This window comes from Caloenas nicobarica, chromosome 20 (assembly GCF_036013445.1).
Source record: "Caloenas nicobarica isolate bCalNic1 chromosome 20, bCalNic1.hap1, whole genome shotgun sequence".
NCBI classification, from domain to species: Eukaryota; Metazoa; Chordata; class Aves; order Columbiformes; family Columbidae; genus Caloenas; species Caloenas nicobarica.
In genome coordinates this window covers 4,332,532-4,349,442 of record NC_088264.1, presented here as the reverse complement: position 1 = coordinate 4,349,442, position 16,911 = coordinate 4,332,532, and the positions used below count along the sequence as shown (strand labels likewise).

The window sequence follows — 16,911 nt, the reverse complement described above, 5'->3', positions numbered from 1 at the left end:
TACGGTAGAAATGGAGTGGGATAGGGGCAGCTCGAGTGTTGCTAAGACCCTTGAGGAGAGGAGGAGGAGGTCCAAGGATGAAGTTCTCTCATCTGGGTGATGCCTCAAGAGGCTTTGCCCAGGGCAGGAGCAGAGGTGACAGAGGAGCCTTGTCCTGTGCTGTGATGGAGAGCTCATAGCCTGCTGGTTTGGGGTGATGGCGTTTGATTTCTGGGGTGTTTTCCTCTGTTTCTAGCACTTTGGACTTGTGCGTGAGACATCCACAGGGTCACACCGTGATGTCTGGTGCACTCGGATAACGTGCTTGGGCTCTGAGGCTGAAATATGCTCTTTTAAAGCAAGAATCCATTTTTTTGTTGAAATATATTTTTCATTTTAAAAATAAGCCTGTTTAAATAAATTTGAAATTATGACAACTATTTTAAGGCTTAAATTTACTATAATCTATTAATCATTTAAATAACTTCCATCAAAGAGATCTCAAATATTAACGAGCTGAAGGGTGCTGCTTTTTCAATGATATGTCAGATCAGGGGGAAAACATCTTTAACTCTAGCTTTCTAAATGTCACAATGTCATATACTTAGTATCTATTATTTTCACTCTTTACAATGGAGCAAATGCTGGTATTTACATTTTTCCAAATGTCAGTACGTCGAGTCCCTGTTGTGCATAAAAGCTCTTGCCTTAATTACTCCTAATTTCACGTTAGCAGGCAGGTGCGGGGAGAATATTTTCTTCCATTTGAGCTGGTTCATTTGAAGTTGAGAAGCCGCGGGGAGTTGGGGAAACGGGAAAGCTTGTTTCCCCCTTTCAGCCCATGAATAAAGACCAGGTGGGAAAGGAGGAGATCTGCTTTTTTCCAAACCCTCCTGGCTCCCAAAACCTGCTTTTCAAAGGGGATCTGTGTTCCTAAGCATGCAGCTCAGCGGTTAGAGGGAATTTCAAAAGTGCTTCTGGCTTCTCAGATGCTTTAACTCCTCTCGGTTTTGCTTCCCCGTGGCATCGAGGAGAGCTCAGCATCTCTCTGCTTGGGACACTCGAAACGCACTGATTGCTGCCAGAAATACGGCCCGTGCTGAGCAGCAACAATCTGCCAATTCGCTCGCTGCGGCGAATGTTTCTTTTGATTAATCAAATCAGTTTGGGAGGATGAACCTGGTTCCTGATGCAGTTTCCATCCCCCCCCGCCCCGCCTCACCTCGGTAGCTAGCTCACTTAAGGCAGCCTAATGAAATTAATTAACAGAAAATTTAAAATGTTGTTTTTTCAGCGCTTTAATTGAATTCCAGTTTTTCATTTGAAGGCAGCACGAAACAAGCAAAATAAAGATGGCAATTTGCAAGGCGAGCCGGGCTCTTTCCCACCGCCATCGATAAACAGACGGCTACAAATGGGATGGAGGGGACGGGTCTGGCTGGACCGTTCCCATGGGGCAGAGACAGGAGGAAAAGCTGCATCTCACTGGGAAGCTCCTTGCTTTTTTAATGGTCATTTCACCAAATGCAATGGAAGCTTGTACAGGGCGTTTTAAAAAGATGGACCCAATTTCAATTCCAGTCTCTTCGAAATTGGGTCCATCTTCTTGAAACACCCTGTGTTTTCAGGAAAATTAACTAACAAAAGGCAGGCTCAAGCTGATGGGTGAGATCGAGGTGGCCTGAGATGGTGGTCCAGGTGATCTGGTCTGAGATGGACGTGGTGGTTAAACCAGTGCCCATCTCTCCCAGGGCAGTGCTGGTGTCACCTTCTTTTTTGCTAAGACCCAGCCGTTGGATGTCCCTGAAATTTTGGAGTCAGCCACGTGAATTTGATTTGATTGGGCATTTAGAGTCCTGCGGCACATGTCGTGTCCCCGTCCCCAGCTGCTCCTCCTGCTTAGGTGTCTGCTGCTGTTGCTCCTCAGCTCAGCTCTATCTTTCCCAGTGTCCCCAAACCCTGAAGGTACTTGAGGAAAGCCGGGGTGTTTGGGCAGAAGATGTGGATACCTCTGTAGATCTCAGGGCTGTGTCCTGTGTGGGAAGCTGCAAAAAAGTGGTTGAAGACCGAAAACCGAAGCCAGAACTGCAGGTGCGATTGCAGCTGCGTGCACCTTTCTCTGTTCAAGAAGGATGGGGAAATATTTTCCGTTTTCAATAATTTAGTGCCGCGATCCAAATGATGCCATTAGTGCCACTGAGATGTCCTATACCTCTGCTCCCCATGGCTGGAGCCGTGTTTGACTTGAAGCGCATGGGTGAAATCTGGCTGGATTAGGGCTGGGAGGATGCCGCCGGGTTCACTGAGATGTTGTCAGCAAATGCTCTGTCCCTGTGCCACATCTGGATTTTTTGAGGGGCCCACACCTGGATTTTACCCAGAAAAATATGTTTTTACTCCACTTTAACCCTTCAGGTTGTGGGTTGTGTAGGGGTAACCAGGATGCTGGCAGGAGGTGGCCAGAGGGAGCCTGGTGTATGTGTCCCTTGATCCCTCCACCCATTTTTTGGGTGCATTTCCCACGTAACCAGCTTTGCTTTTGCAGAGATCTCGGGCAACACAGACGACATCCCGCTGGTGCGCTGGCGTCAGCAGTGGCTGGAGAACGGCACGTTGCTCTTCCACATCCACCACCAAGATGGGGCCCCCAACCTGCCCGGCTTCGACCCCACGGATGAGCCCCAGCCCGAGTCGGCGGAGGAGGAGCTGCGGATCCTCCACATCTCCGTCATGGTACGTGATGGGAAGGCAGCCTCTGTTTGGGTGTTCAGAAACGTGTAGAAAATGTAGGGCCTTTTGAAAAGCCATGTGTTTCCCCATCTGGCTCCAGCTGTCCTAGGCTGGGGAGCTGAGCCCATCTTCAGAAGCTTAACGAGCTGCCCTGGGCGTCTCTCTGGACAATGTTATGTGCAGGGTGCTTTGTCACTGGGCTGCTTTAAACCTCTCCCTTAGTTTGCATCGCTTTGCAAATATGCAACTACCTGCAAGGAGGTTGGAGCATGGAGGGGATTGGTCTCTTCTCCCAGGTAACAAGTGATAGGATGAGAAGAAATGGCCTCAAGATGCACCAGAGGAGGTTTAGATTGGATCTTGGGAACAATTTCTTTCCAGAAAGGGTTGTTGGGCATTGGAACAGGCTGCCCAGGGCAGTGGTGGAGTCACCATCCCTGGAGGGGTTGGACAGATGCAGAGATGAGGTTCTCAGGGACGTGGGTTAGTGCCAGTGTTGGGTTAATGGTTGGACTTGATGATTTTAAGGGTCTCTTCCAAGCAAAATGCTTCCGTGACTCTATGATTCTATGTGTGCAGGGGTCCCTTTGTCCCCAGGGAGTGCTGGGCTCTGAAGGTCTCAACCACCTTAACCCAAGGTTAATTCACGTTGACTTTGTCAGGAGCCCTTTGACCAGCGGATGGTGCCCGTTGCAGGCTGCTCCGGGTGTCACGGTGCCACCAGGCACTGTCACCGCTGCTTTTATCAGCACAGCAGCCCCGTGGCTGCAGTTTTGCAGCATGCTGTGAGCAAGAGCATCCCATGCGCGGAGGCTGCACAGCTCTTCTCCCTGCGGAAACACGGGGATGCGGTTTTAATGGCAGAGAAGAGAGGGTGAGACAGAGATCTGTGTGTTGGAGGTGGATCTGTTGTTTGTCGTTTGTTTTCTTTTTGGTGTGCGGCGTGGGGTGTTTTTTTGTTTGTTTGTTTGTTTTCTCTTTTTTCCCTTATGTTGGAAAAAATCTGAAGAATCTGACAGTTTTTCTGCCACTGGAAGATAATTAGCTGGAGACAATGTGTTGCCGAGGCTGCAAACAGGCTGTTTAATGGTGCCTACCCTAATGAGAGCCTCGATAGCTCCTCCAGATTGCAGCCTCAGGCCAGGTTTCTCCTCCATTACTTGTGCATGATTAGTCTCAAGAAAAAAAAAAAATCACTGGTAAAGCCACCCCCAAAAAAAACCATTTCTGGCTGTTTCCTTTTTTATTGCCCATTCCTGAGAGGGTGCATCACCTTGGGAGAGGCTGGCCCTCCTCTGCCACTGTGGTCTTGGTTTTCATGGGCACCACTGACTGCCAAGGAGGGGACAGGAGTGCCTGAAACAAGGCTTATTATTGAGCTGATGAGAATGATGTCTGCAACTCATCACTCTCCTACCAAAACGTGTAAATACAGATCGAATCCTCCCTCACCCCCTTTTTTCTTCATCACTCTCAGCTCCGCTCCAGCAGCATCCTTACGCCCTGACAAATAGAGCTTGGCTTTTGTGCCCGGAGTCGGGATCACGTGGAGTTTTCAAGGCTGATTTTCTTTCTTTCCGGTGTGGTTGCCAAGGGAAGAAGTGCGAGCGAGGGGCTGTATCCATCGTGACAGCCGTCCGCACGTGGACGCTGCGAGAAGCGCTCCCAGTGCTGGGCAGGGGGCATGAAGTGATTCTGTGAAGGCAGAATGGGATTTTCTGTGCTCCCATGGAGAGGAATTGGGGGTCTGAGGTGCCCTGACCCCCTCCAGCCAGCACAGGATGGAGGAGACTTACCATAGAATCATAGATGCATAGAGCAGTTTGGGTTGAAGGGCCCTTCCCAGCTCCCCCAGTGCCCCCCCTGCCCTGAGCAGGGACATCTGCACCAGCTCAGGTTGCTCAGAGCCCCGTCCAGCCTGGCCTGGGATGTCTCCAGGGATGGTTCAGCCACCACCTCTCTGGCCAACCTGAGCCAGTGTCTCATCACTCTCAGTGTAAAAAATTTCTTCCTCATGTCCAGCCTGAATCTCCCCTTTTTTAGTTTAAAACCATCACCCCTTGTCCTGTCGCAACAGCCCCTGCTGAAAGGTCTGTCCCCATCTTTCTTATTGTCCCCTTTTAAGTACTGAAAAGCTACAATAAGGTCTCCCTGGAGCCTTCTCCAGGCTGAACAGCCCCAAGTGCCGGTTTTCTTCCTCCTCTCTCTTGAAATTCCAAGTAGCCACAAGCTGCTTTTGCTCAGTGATAGTTTGAGCTCTCAGATGATCAAGGCAGAATAAATTCAGTTGCAAATTAAATAACAAGCAACAATAAATCCCTTTTTTTGAGAACCCACAGCTGCAGTGCTAAACAAATGGGCGTCTACCTGGCTCCAGCTCCAGCTTGGCGTCCCTTGTTTACCAGGGCAGGTGTGTGGCCGAGCTCTGTGGGGTTTGGGGGACACAATGTGCATGCAGAGGGCAGCAAAGGAAGACCAGGAATGCCCCGGTGTCACTCCCAGCTGTTTGTCACCCCCTCTGTAGGGTGACCCTTCCCTGGGGCGATGGAGAGCTGGGGCGTGGGAGGCCATGTCCAGTGGGGATGGCCCCCATTTATTTATGGACTGGAGGAACTCAAAGGGATTAAAGTGTGATGGAGAATTGGGCCCTGAATTTACCACTAAAAAGCTCTGGATGAGCACAGCCAGGCAGGAATCCAGTTTTTGGCTGCAGCAAGATTTCGCCATCCTCCTGGCTCAGGCTTGTGGCCAGAGAGACACCGGGTGCCCGCCAGCCCCTACTTCCCCTGGACTGCTCATCTCCTTCATCACTGGAATTTTGTTGGTATTTCTTTCTTTTTTTAAAAAAAGTTTTAAAGTTTGGAAGGAGGGCTGGGAGGCTGCGTCGCAGCTCCATTATCCTGGGAATGAAAGAGGGTTAAACCATAATGGCCATTAGAGCTTCTTTTCCATCTGCCTCTCCTGCTTCTCATTCTATAATTCACTTAATGTTTTGTCCTAATGGAGCAGATTATTACAATTATATTATTTTATCAAGATCATGTATTGCATAGAAAAGAAGAGAGGTACTGGAGCTGTGGATGGACATGGAGCTCTTAGCTGGCTCCATGTGCTCTATTATTATTATTGTTGTTGTTATTATTATTATCATCATTATTATTAGCAAGCTGGGTGTAAAGGCCCAGCTTGGGCTTTCATCTCGCCGCCTCTATGTGCAGTGGTGATGTCCCTGCAGGAGGGTGACCTTGGGGACAGTGGTGAGGTGGCAGGGCTGGGTGCAGTTTCGGGGTCCGTCCCCACAGGGGCAGGAGCTTCTTGAGTCTCTTCGCCCAGGCTTTCCCCAAACAACGCTTCATTCATCTGGCTGTCTCGAGCCTTGATCTCCTTTAATCTGTGCTGCAATTTCTGCAGGATACCCTGGGAAAATCTCCCAAGATCGAGAGTGACAGCACTGAAACCACTTGGAAATGGGTCAGAAAAAAGTTGCCTGTAGGAGGGTTTGCCTGGAATAAATCTGAGCTCTGCTTTCAAAGCCGCGTTGTGGGAGAGTGAAACAAAACCAGGCTCTGCTTTAAATGCTGCTTTTTCATGCCTCGGTGGGGACTTCAAAGCCATCCCAGCTTGAGGCAGGGTTCAGCCTGTGCCAGCACCTTCTTATCAGTGCCACCGGGCTCCTCTGGCCGTTGCTTTCACTTTGGCCACTCCAGAGCATCCCTGGTGCGTTCGCATAGAACCACAGAGTCATTTTGGTTAGAAAAAGCCCTCAAGATCATCGAGTCCAACTGTAAACCCAACACGTGCACTAACCCATGTCCCTAAGAACCTCATCTCTGTGTCTGTTCAATCTTCCAGGGACAGTGACTCCACCACTGCCCTGGGCAGCCTGTTCCAATGCCCAACAACCCTTTCCATTAAGATATTTTCCCCAATATCTAATCTAAGCTTCCCCTGGTGCAACTTGAGGCCATTTTCTCTCGTCCTATTGTGTGTTACTCGGGACAAGTGACCAACCCCCTCGATGCTCCAAGCTCCTTTCAGGCAGGTCAGAGATCAGAAGGTCTCCCCTCAGCTCCTGTTCTCCAGCTGAACCCCCAGCTCCCTCAGCCGTTCCCATCACCCTTGTGCTCCAGCCCCTCACCAGCTCCGTTCCCTTCTCTCAACTCGCTCCAGCTCCTCAAGGGCTTTCTTGGTGTGAGGGACCCAAAACTGACCCCAGGGTTCTCGGTTTGGTCTCCCCAGTGCCCAGCACAGGACGGTCACTGCCCTGGTCCTGCTGGCCACACCAGTGCTGGTACCAGCCAGGGTGCTGGTGGCCTCTTGGCCACCTGGGCACACGCTGGCTCATGTCCAGCCACTGTCACCAACATCCCCAGGTTCTTTTCTGCTGGGCAGTGTTCCAGCCACTCTTCCCTGAGCCTGTAGTGCTGCCTGGCGTCACTGTTGCATCCCTCTTGCAACCCATGTGGGGTTGCTGCATCCCTGGGGGGGCAGCTGGTGCTGGTCCCTGGCTGAGCCCCGCACGCCTTTGTGCCCACAGGGAGGGATGATCGCCCTGCTGCTCTCCATCCTCTGCCTGGTCATGATCCTCTACACCCGCCGGCGCTGGTGCAAGCGGCGCCGGGTACCGCAGCCCCAAAAAAGTGCCAGCGCCGAAGCAGCCAACGAGATCCACTACATCCCCTCGGTGCTTATCGGGGGCCACGGGCGGGAGAGCCTGCGCAACGCCCGCGTCCAGGGCCACAACTCCAGCGGGACCCTCAGCATCCGCGAGACCCCCATCCTGGATGGCTATGAGTACGACATCACCGACCTGCGGCATCACCTCCAGCGCGAGTGCATGAACGGCGGGGAGGACTTTGCCAGCCAGGTCACCCGCACCCTGGACTCCCTGCAGGGCTGCAATGAGAAGGCCAGCATGGACCTCACGCCAGGTGGGGATGGGACAGGGGAGCATGGGCTTAGCTGGGACCTTTCCATTTCGTTTTCTTGAGCTGGGTGCTTTCCACCTCATCTTCTTGAGCCGAGTCTTTTCCACGTCATCTTCTCTCCGTTGTTTCGTGTTTTCCTTTAGGCATTATCTCCATTTCTCTCAGTTCTCATTGCACGTGGGATGTTGGTAGTACTCTGAAGGCACTTCCATTGCTGAAAAACCTGGTAGATGTTTGGAAGTGCTCAGCATTGAGTGGGACGTGGCTGGGACAAGGCAGGATGGGGCTTTGAGAGGAAGGGCTGTGTTTCCTGTGGTCTGATGGAGAAAAAAAAATGGTGTCCCATCTGGTCCTACGGTGAGCCCCAAAATTCACTTCTATGTCCCAGGATTTCCAGTGTATTCTTCAGCTGAGATTTTTGTTAGCAAAATTTATATCTGCCATCAGTATGATTCAGAGTTAATGCTGTCTTCTGATCACCAGCAGAGATTCCTTGAGGCTTGTAACACACTTGATTTTTGGCCATATTACCAACTGAGCCACTCCCCTGGAGCCTTCTTAACAGAGACATGGTTTGTGAAGAGCATGGTGTGGTTCCTAAAGTTCTCTAGGCCTTTTTTTTGCAAACCTGGATATGCAGAAAGTGTCCTGAGAGGCCAAATGTTAAATCTCAGCTTTTGGCTAGGCTTGGGGGAGGTGCTGGTCCACTTTGGGCTTTGAGCAGCTTTGGGAGGATGCACTGGGGGCATCTCAGCCCATCAGCCATGGTACCCTGGTGACCTCATGCAGATGCTTGAGATGGATCTGAGGAAATCTCTTTCTTGCCTCCTTCCTTTTTAAAAACCTTTATCCTGAAAGATTTTGCCTTTGATTCTTCCCGCTCAGGGAGCGATAACGCCAAGGTGTCCCTGATGAACAAGTACAAGGACAACATCATTGCCACCAGCCCCGTGGACTCCAACCACCAGCAGGCCACCCTGCTGTCCCACACCTCCAGCAGCCAGCGCAAGCGCATCAACAACAAGGCGCGAGGTAGGGGTGGTCCTCTGGGGTGGCTGGGCTGCTCTGGGCTTCCACTCATCCCCGCTCCAGCTGGTGACCCTCTCACTGGTGGAGAAAAGGGTCAGCATTGGGTGAGAGCATGTTAAAAAGGGTTTGGGTAGGGGGAAACAGAAGTGGTGGCTGCAAGGACGCAACTGCTGTTGGGTTGGTTGGTTGCAAAGATGCAGAGGGTGCTGGCCTGGGTAAATATTTTTTTTTATACCGGCATGGCCATGGGGAAAAGTTGCAAGGTAATGAGTGCTGTGGTGGGGGACATGGCTGTGTGTGGTGGGGAGAGGAGAAGATGCTGTCCCTGCTGCACCTGGCAGATGTTGTTCCTGGTCTTGAAGACCAGGCTTATGATACCAGGAAAAATTTCATCCCAGAAAGGGCTGTCGGGCATTGGAACAGGCTGCCCAGGGCAGTGGCGGAGTCACCATCCCTGGAGGGGTTGAACAGATGCGGAGATGAGGTTCTCAGGGACATGGGTTAGTGCCAGTGTTGGACTTGATGCACGGTTAGACTTGATGATCTTGAGGGTCTCTTCCAACCAAAATGATTCTATGGTTCTATGAAGGGATGAGGTAGGATGTGGCTGCTTGGGGTGGCATGGTGCCAGCCCCACTGTGACCACACTGAGTGTCCCCTGCAGCCGGCTCGGCATTCCTCAACCCTGAGGGGGACTCGGGGACGGAGGCGGACACCGATCCTCAGCTCACCTTCTACACGGACCCGTCCCGGAGCCGCAGGCGCAGCCGAGGTGGGTACAGGCGCAGAGGCGGGCAGCCAGCCGTGGTCCCTCTTGCCTTCTTTGCCGTCGTCTCTCCGGGTTTGGAGAATTTCCATCGGCAGAAGATGGAAACGCAGGCGCGATGCTGATTGCCGCGGGCAAGCTCTGGCGCTTGGTCCCATGGAGGGGCTGCCACTGCTTTCCAGTGGAGTTTCTCAGCAGAGGATGAAATATATTCTGATTTTTGCTGGAGGCTTGTGCTGGGCTTTTTAGTGTGTATTAATGAGTAAGATGCTTCAAAGGCCAGCCCGTGCGCTCCTGTGCCACTGCTCGGCACAGCAGTGCTGCGGGTTTGCTCTGGCACTGTGCACGTCCCGGCTATGTGTGCAACGGAGGATGGAGACAGGTTTGGTCCCTGGGCAGGGCTCTCACCCTGCACTGTCCCTTTGGGAGGTTTCCTCCCCAGAGAAGGAGAGTTTGTGTCTGTTTTCCCTCCTCCTCTGGACAGTGCCTTGTTTTTCTGGGGGTGGTGGGCCTGGGCACTGTCTCCTTCACCTCCAGCGCCCGTGCTGGGAGACCAGTTCAGACTTTGTCTCCCCAAGAGATAGCTCAGCCCACACCAGCTTTTTCTGCTCAGATTCTTAAGCTGAGAGACAAAGACCTGTGTGCCCTGAGCAGTGAGGGCTCCCCGGTGCTTTTTCAAAGGCAGCCAGGAGGCTGTTTTCCTGACAAAATTAACCCAAAAGAAGTACTGAGAAGAAGGAGGTGGGGGGAGAAAAAGGGATATTTAATTTGTCTTTTTTTGTCCACAATATCTCCGCTCTGCTTTAAAGTCCTGTTGCTGCAGGATTAGATTGATGCTGGATTCCCAGGGAGCTGGGCAGGGTCTCTGCACCCCAAGATCTTCCTCGGTCCCTTGGGTCTCAGGTTTGACTGTGCTTTTGTGTTTCGCAGTGGGGTCCCCCCGGAGCCCTGTCAACAAGACGACGCTGACCCTCATCAGCGTGACGAGCTGTGTCATCAGCCTGGTGTGCTCCTCCCACATGAACTGCCCTCTTGTCGTCAAGATCACCCTCCACGTCCCCGAGCACCTCATCGCTGATGGTGAGTGACCCCACAGTCCTACCCGCTCCTCCTGCCCCTCTCTGCAAGCTGTGACGGTGGGGAGGAGGGAGCGATGGAGGGGAGAGATGCAGGATGCGTGCAGGACAGAGGGGACAGGCGTGGGACAGAGGTGAGGGATGTAGGGTGGAGGGAATGGGTGTGGGATGGAGGTGGCCATTGTGGGACAGAGGGGACAGGTGCAGGATGGAGAGGGCTGTCATGGGTTGGAGAAGACAGGTAATGTGTGGAGGAGACCATCACGGGGCAGAGGGGATGGGCATGGGACAGAGGAGTTCATTGTGGAAGAAAAGGGGCTGTTGTGGGATAGAGGACACTGTCTTGGGCTGGAGGGGACTGTCATGGGCTGGAGGGGATGATCAGAGGATGGAGGGAACCGTCACGGAACCCTCACTACAAGAAAGACCTTGAGGTGCTGGAGTGAGTTCAGAGAAGGGAAAGGGCTGGAGCACAAGTGTGATGAGAGCGGTTGAGGGACCTGGGGGGTTCAGCTGGAGAACAGGAGCTGAGGGGAGACCTTCTGATCTCTGAACTGCCTGAAAGGAGCTTGGAGCCAGGGGGGGTTGGTCATCCTCTCTCAAGTAACAAGTGACAGGACGAGAGGAAATGGCCTCAAGTTGTACCAGGGGAGGTTTAGATTGGATCTTGGGAAACATTTATTCTGGGGAAGGGTTTTTGGGCATTGGAACAGGCTGCCCAGGGCAGTGGTGGAGTCACCATCCCTGGAGGGGTTGAACAGATGCAGAGATGAGGTTCTTAGGGACATGGTTTAGTGCCAGTGTTGGGTTAATGGTTGGACTTGATGATCTTGAGGGTCTGTTCCAACCAAAAAGATTCTATGATTCCATGATAATGGGATGGAGGAATCCATCACAGGACAGAGGGAACTGTCACAGGATGGAGGGGTCCATTCTGGGATGCAGGGGACCATCGTGGGATGGAGGGCACAGCAGCGCGTGGCTGCTGCTGACTCCCCTCTGGGCACAGGGAGCCGGTTCATCCTGCTGGAGGGGAGCCAGCTGGATGCCAGCGACTGGCTGAACCCGGCGCAGGTCGTCCTCTTCTCTCAGCAAAACTCCAGCGGGCCCTGGGCCCTGGACCTCTGCGCCCGGCGCCTCCTCGACCCCTGCGAGCACCAGTGCGACCCTGAGACTGGTAGGTGGTCAGGCCATTGGAGTGGGTTTGGGAGCTCATCTCTGCCTGCTCAATGTGGTGTTGGTGGGAAGATGCGTTCTGGTCTTGCTCCACGTGTGACAACAGAGCTGCTGGCTGCAGGCTGGGTTTGGCAGGGATGCACCTGGAAAGTCTGTCCTCTTGTGTCCCCCCCCTCTCTCCATAGGTGAGTGTCTCTGCTATGAAGGTTACATGAAGGACCCCGTGCATAAGCATCTCTGCATCCGGAATGAGTGGGGAACAAACCAGGGGTGAGTGTGTGCCTGCCACAACCCGCCCAGGCTTGGACCGGCATCGCACGAGCTGCTGGGCTTCAACCGTGGCATCGTAGGGCTGGGACAAATCCTCTTGAGCTCAAGAGGTGGAGTCATCTCAGTGAATCTCTGCAGCAGGTCTGCGGGAGGCAGGGGTTTCTATTCCTTGAAATAATCAGAAGTGATGTAGAAGAGGCTGTTGTTAGGTTTCAGAGTCAACACCCCCTGGAGAAGATGGAGGCTGCTCCTCTTCCCCTTGTGGGCACTCTCCTTAGTATCCTGCGTTTTGTGGGGCTTTGGGTTTGGGGGTGCAAGGCTGAGATCGAGCTGCGGTCCCTGGGGGAGGAGGAAGGCTGCAGGGTGGGGACACTCCTTTGGAAACTGGGCAGATCAGCTGCTTCAGTGCCATAGCCAGAGGGAACAGAGCAGTCACCATCTGCTCCACAGCTTTACACCCCTGGAAGTGCAAAGGGAGATTTTTCTGATATTTCGGCAGCAATTTGGTGGAGGACCCCAAAAGTTCCCATCTCTCTATGACCCTTGGGGGATGCTCCATCTGGTCCTTAACACTCGTGAGTCTCTGACGTGCAGATGGGAACTTGCAGGGATGGCTGGAGGTAGCATGTAGAAAGCTGAGACACCCCCAAAAACAGAGGTCCTATGTGCACGGCCACCTCCAACACCCTTTTTCCTCCCCTCGTCTCACAGTTCTGCGGTAGCAGCACTCCTGGTATGGCAGGATGCCCTCTCTGAAGTCATTAGTCTTCACAGCGGGATGAGAAAACCATCAAAGGCTGGGCTTGGTGGCCTCCCTGCCGTGCAGCCGCGGGGGGCGGCCCGTGCCGGCCCCCCCGTGTCCCTTTGAACTGGGGCCCGGGGAGAGCTCTGCTGCTCTGTCTCCAACCCCCTCTCTGCTTTTTTTCTTGTTTGATTTTTTTTTTTTTTTTTTTTCCATTTTAAAAGCAATTTAACAATTGAATGCAGTGCGGAGCACTGGCTGCGGGAGACAAGGGTGGCTGTCATGTATGCCAGGCTGGGGACAGAGTGATGCTTGTGAGACAGGTGAGCCTGTGCTGGGGATGCGCTGAGCGATGTGGTCAGAGTCCCCAAACCACCATGAGGTACCACTGCCAGGGTGGGAAAATCCAGGCAGAAACACATCTCCTTGCCCTGTTCATCCCCAGGGGACACGTGTCTGACAGGGACACTGCGCGATGGGGACCGGGTCATGGGGGGGTTATTCCCCCTGCCAGACGCTCACTTGTTTTGGCATGTGTCTGGTTTAGGAGTGTCTCATGTGAGTTGGAAAGAGCACACGGACACCCATGGCTTTGGCGCCAGCTTTGGTTAGAGCCACCAGCAGCGTGCTGGACCCACCGCCTGGCAAAAAGCAAGAGGGCAAATGACTTTGTCCATTGAGGCAGGTAGTAAAAATGGATAAGCACAGGTGGAGAAGCATTTGCTTCCTTCCCCTCAGCTTCACACTTCTCCTTCCATGCACGTTGCTCTTCTCTAGCTTCTTCCCGATCCGGCTGCTCCATCATCTAAAGGGAAAGCTGCTTACAGGCGATTTGGGGAAAAAAATGGATGGTGAGAAGCCCAGGTCAGGAAGGACAAATCCATTCCTGGAACCCTCTGGACCTTTTCACAGCTCCAGACCCAGCTTTAGTCTCAGTAACGCTAACCTGGAAGATGCACAGGACGCTCTTCATTCCTCTGGAGGATTTGGGGCCGCTTTTCAGACCCAGCTCCATCCTGATGTCCCCATGGGAGCTTTCTCCATGCTCACATTTGAAATTCTGCCTTTTCTCCTGCAGCAATGTTCATACCTGGCCAGGATATGTTTTGGTTTGGGTCTCTTCTTATATACCAATGTTGGCTCTGATAAATCCCACACAGCATTTCCAGCATACACTTCTGTTTGGGACAGAGAAATGTAGCAGATCTCTTTTTTGCCAAGCTGTAATGCAGCCCTAGACCATGGTGGGGCCATCAAAGTCCTTCCGCTCTTCTCTGAGCTCTTGAGATGGCTCTGATGCCGCATTGTCGGGGCTTTTTCAGTGCTGCCCTTTGAGAGCTCCTCTCCCAAGCAGTTTTGGGGTCATTTTGGATTTTTTCCTTGAACATGTCAGGTTTTTGTTTCAGGAAATGGTAGCAGCAGAAACCACGTTTAAGCCAACCATCCCTGCCTGCAGCTTCTGCTGTTTATAGGGGCTCTTGAAAGCGTGTCCACACCAAGCATCATGATGCCAGGGCCAGCTTGATGTTTAATGAGTATTTTTTTTATGCAGCATGATCTGTTCCTGCTATCCAGGTGCTGCTTGGTGCAGCTCTGCCTGCAAGGGCTTGTGATGGTGAAGGTCTCTTCCACCTGTCCAAGGTGTTCCCTGTGAAACCTTGGCCTCCACAGGGTCATGTCTGGGAGCCCATTTAATTGAATAACTTGTAACTTAAACCTGGTATTTACCTTTTTTTGGGGGTAGAGGTTGAGCTGCCAGACCACACTGTCTTTTGTTGTGCTCATCTTATCACTCCCAGCTCCACCAACAAGGTTGCCCACAGGGCCACCTGAGAGAGTCATCTACAAATCCTCTTCTCTCTCCCCTTGTCCCAAGGCAAGATTAACGGTGCCCGAATCATTTTGGACCGTTGTTTGTCTAACGTGCTCCTAACCCCTCCAGTATTGGAAGGTTGGGTGTTGCTGTGTGTGGCACAAGCCCAGTGGTGAGACAGTCCCTGGAGAAGCCACGTCGGCTCTCGGCAAAGGGAGAGTCAGCAAAGCAGGACCTGGGGGTTCTGCCAAATCCCTTGGTGTCCTTGGGAGTGATGTGGTCTGGCTATGACCTCTTTTGTTTTCCTTGGGTAGTGTTTTTATCTGAAAACTCCTTTCAACCCTTCGGTTTAGATAGGTTTGCCATCGGTTTGTTTTTATTTACGGTGATTATAGGTTGGTTTGGTGTCTGTTCACTCAGCAGCATCTCATTTTGCTCATGAAGGTGAGCTCATCTTTTCACTTAATTGGCAATGGCAGTGAGGCTTTGTGTGTTGTTTGTGTTTTGGGTACCATGCTGAGATCCACACCACCACAGTACATCTTTTACTCAATGCATCCGCTCCCTAAATCTTCATCAATTTTTCAGAAAATAAGATCTTTTTGATCACGGGTAGCAGATACATTTGATCAGCTGCTTTTTTTTGTGCTGCTCTTCAGCTGTTTTAAACAAATCTGGCTGGTGCTGTTTGTGTGGTCGCAGTCTGTATTCCTCATTTGATATGCATTGTTAATTAGCTGCTTTTCAGCTCTTACGCCAACATTTCCTGGGTAGGATTCAATTTCCAGCAACCCAACCCGCCCTGCCTCGTCTTTGCTCATCAAACCCAATTCCTGTAGATACTTCGTGGTGTGACTCGACCAAAAGTCAAACCGTCTCATTCTGCCTTTGGTTAATAAACTGTTACCTGCCTGCATTTGTACTTCTTCACCTCAGGCCTCAGATCCATCTTTCGATGGCCCGCGGCTTCCCCGTTCCCATGTGCTGTTCTCACCCGGGTGCCCTTTTCAGACACCCCAATGAGATTTAAAATATTCTGCATTTAAGGCTTCTTTATCAATGTGCCCTTTCAACTTCTGATGTGCTTCACCCCAGCACAGGGAGGTTTTAGGCCAGTTTAAGGTAATTTGGCAAACACATCTTGCTGGGTGTTCTCATCCACTTCTAAGCAACTGGCAAGCAGGGGCCACCCAAGCTCCCCTCCCATGCAGGGCAAGTCACCCCTTTTCTCCAATCTGCAGCCCTGTAGATGGTTTTTTTTCCAGCACAGGACCCAAATTAGTGCAACAGCCCATGTCCTGGTCACCCACCTCCTGTCCCCATGGTGCCACTTCATGCTGAAGTGACAAGGACAGCACTTTTCCTGCTTAAAGTCTTTTTTTTCTCTCTTTCTTTTTTTTTTTTCTCCACCCGTTTTTCTATCAGTTTTTTCCCCTCTGCCTCTCTCCATCCCCTGCTGTGTGCCTCGGCTTTGCGAGCTTGAAGGACGGCCAGATAAAAAGCTCCTCTTTCTTTCAGATCCTTTCACCAAACCACCCATCCGCCTTCTCCTCCCGCCCCATTCTCCTCGCAGATTTACAAGCAGCCCAGGGAGAAAGTGCCAGCATTAGCATTTTTAATAAAGAGCTTCTTGGAAGGGATGGCAGGGGGTGGGGAGGTGGGAAGGAGAGAGGCATCGGCAGCTGAAACCCGGGCAAAGATGTTGCAAAGCAAAGCGAAGTCGGGGTCCTTCGACCTCCCTGCCAGCCCCCATTGAGCTGCTCCGGGTTTGTTCATCACAGACGCATCCTGCAAGCACTGGGCTTTGATTCCTCATCCCACCTGTCTTGTCCAGAAGAGCTTTGCAAGGACCAAGGGCTGGGAGGAGGATGGTTCTTGATGCTGGAAGTCAGTCTGGCTTCCTCCCCTTGGGGCTGCAATTCGAGCGTGGCTGGGGTCCTGTTGAGGTGGGTCAGAACATCAGCAGCAGGTCTGGAGGGATTAGCTGTGATTTTGGGAGCTTCCACTCAAGCCCAGATCTGGAGTTCAGAGAAGAGCAATGAAGCTGGGGAAGGGGCTGGAGCACAAGGGTGATGGGAGCGGCTGAGGGAGCTGGGGGTTCAGCTGGAGAACAGGAGCCGAGGGGAGACCTTCTGATCTCTGACCTGCCTGAAAGGAGCTTGGAGCATCGAGGGTGTTGGTCTCTTCTCCCAAGGAACAAGTGATAGGATGAGAAGAAATGGCTTCAAGTTGCACCAGGGGAGGTTTAGATTGGATATTGGGAACAATTTCTTCCTGGAAAGGGTTTTTGGGCATTGGAAGAGGCTGCCCAGGGCGGTGGTGGAGTCACCATCCCTGGAGGGGTTGAACAGACGTGGAGATGAGGTTCTTAGGGACATGGTTTAGTGCCAGGGTTGGGTTAA

The 16,911-nt window shown here is 52.3% G+C and overlaps 1 protein-coding gene across 1 annotated transcript in view; it reads left to right on the top strand.

Annotated features, from left to right (window-relative positions):
- The window catches only part of ASTN1 (astrotactin 1), a 51,715-nt gene that overhangs the window by 18,430 nt on the left and 16,374 nt on the right, over positions 1-16,911 (top strand). Inside the window, exons 2-8 of the mRNA XM_065648963.1 lie at positions 2,525-2,712; positions 7,247-7,640; positions 8,523-8,669; positions 9,331-9,438; positions 10,363-10,512; positions 11,518-11,685; positions 11,870-11,954. Of these exons, the coding sequence (XP_065505035.1) occupies positions 2,525-2,712; positions 7,247-7,640; positions 8,523-8,669; positions 9,331-9,438; positions 10,363-10,512; positions 11,518-11,685; positions 11,870-11,954 (1,240 nt within the window). The remainder of the gene's footprint in view (positions 1-2,524; positions 2,713-7,246; positions 7,641-8,522; positions 8,670-9,330; positions 9,439-10,362; positions 10,513-11,517; positions 11,686-11,869; positions 11,955-16,911) is intronic.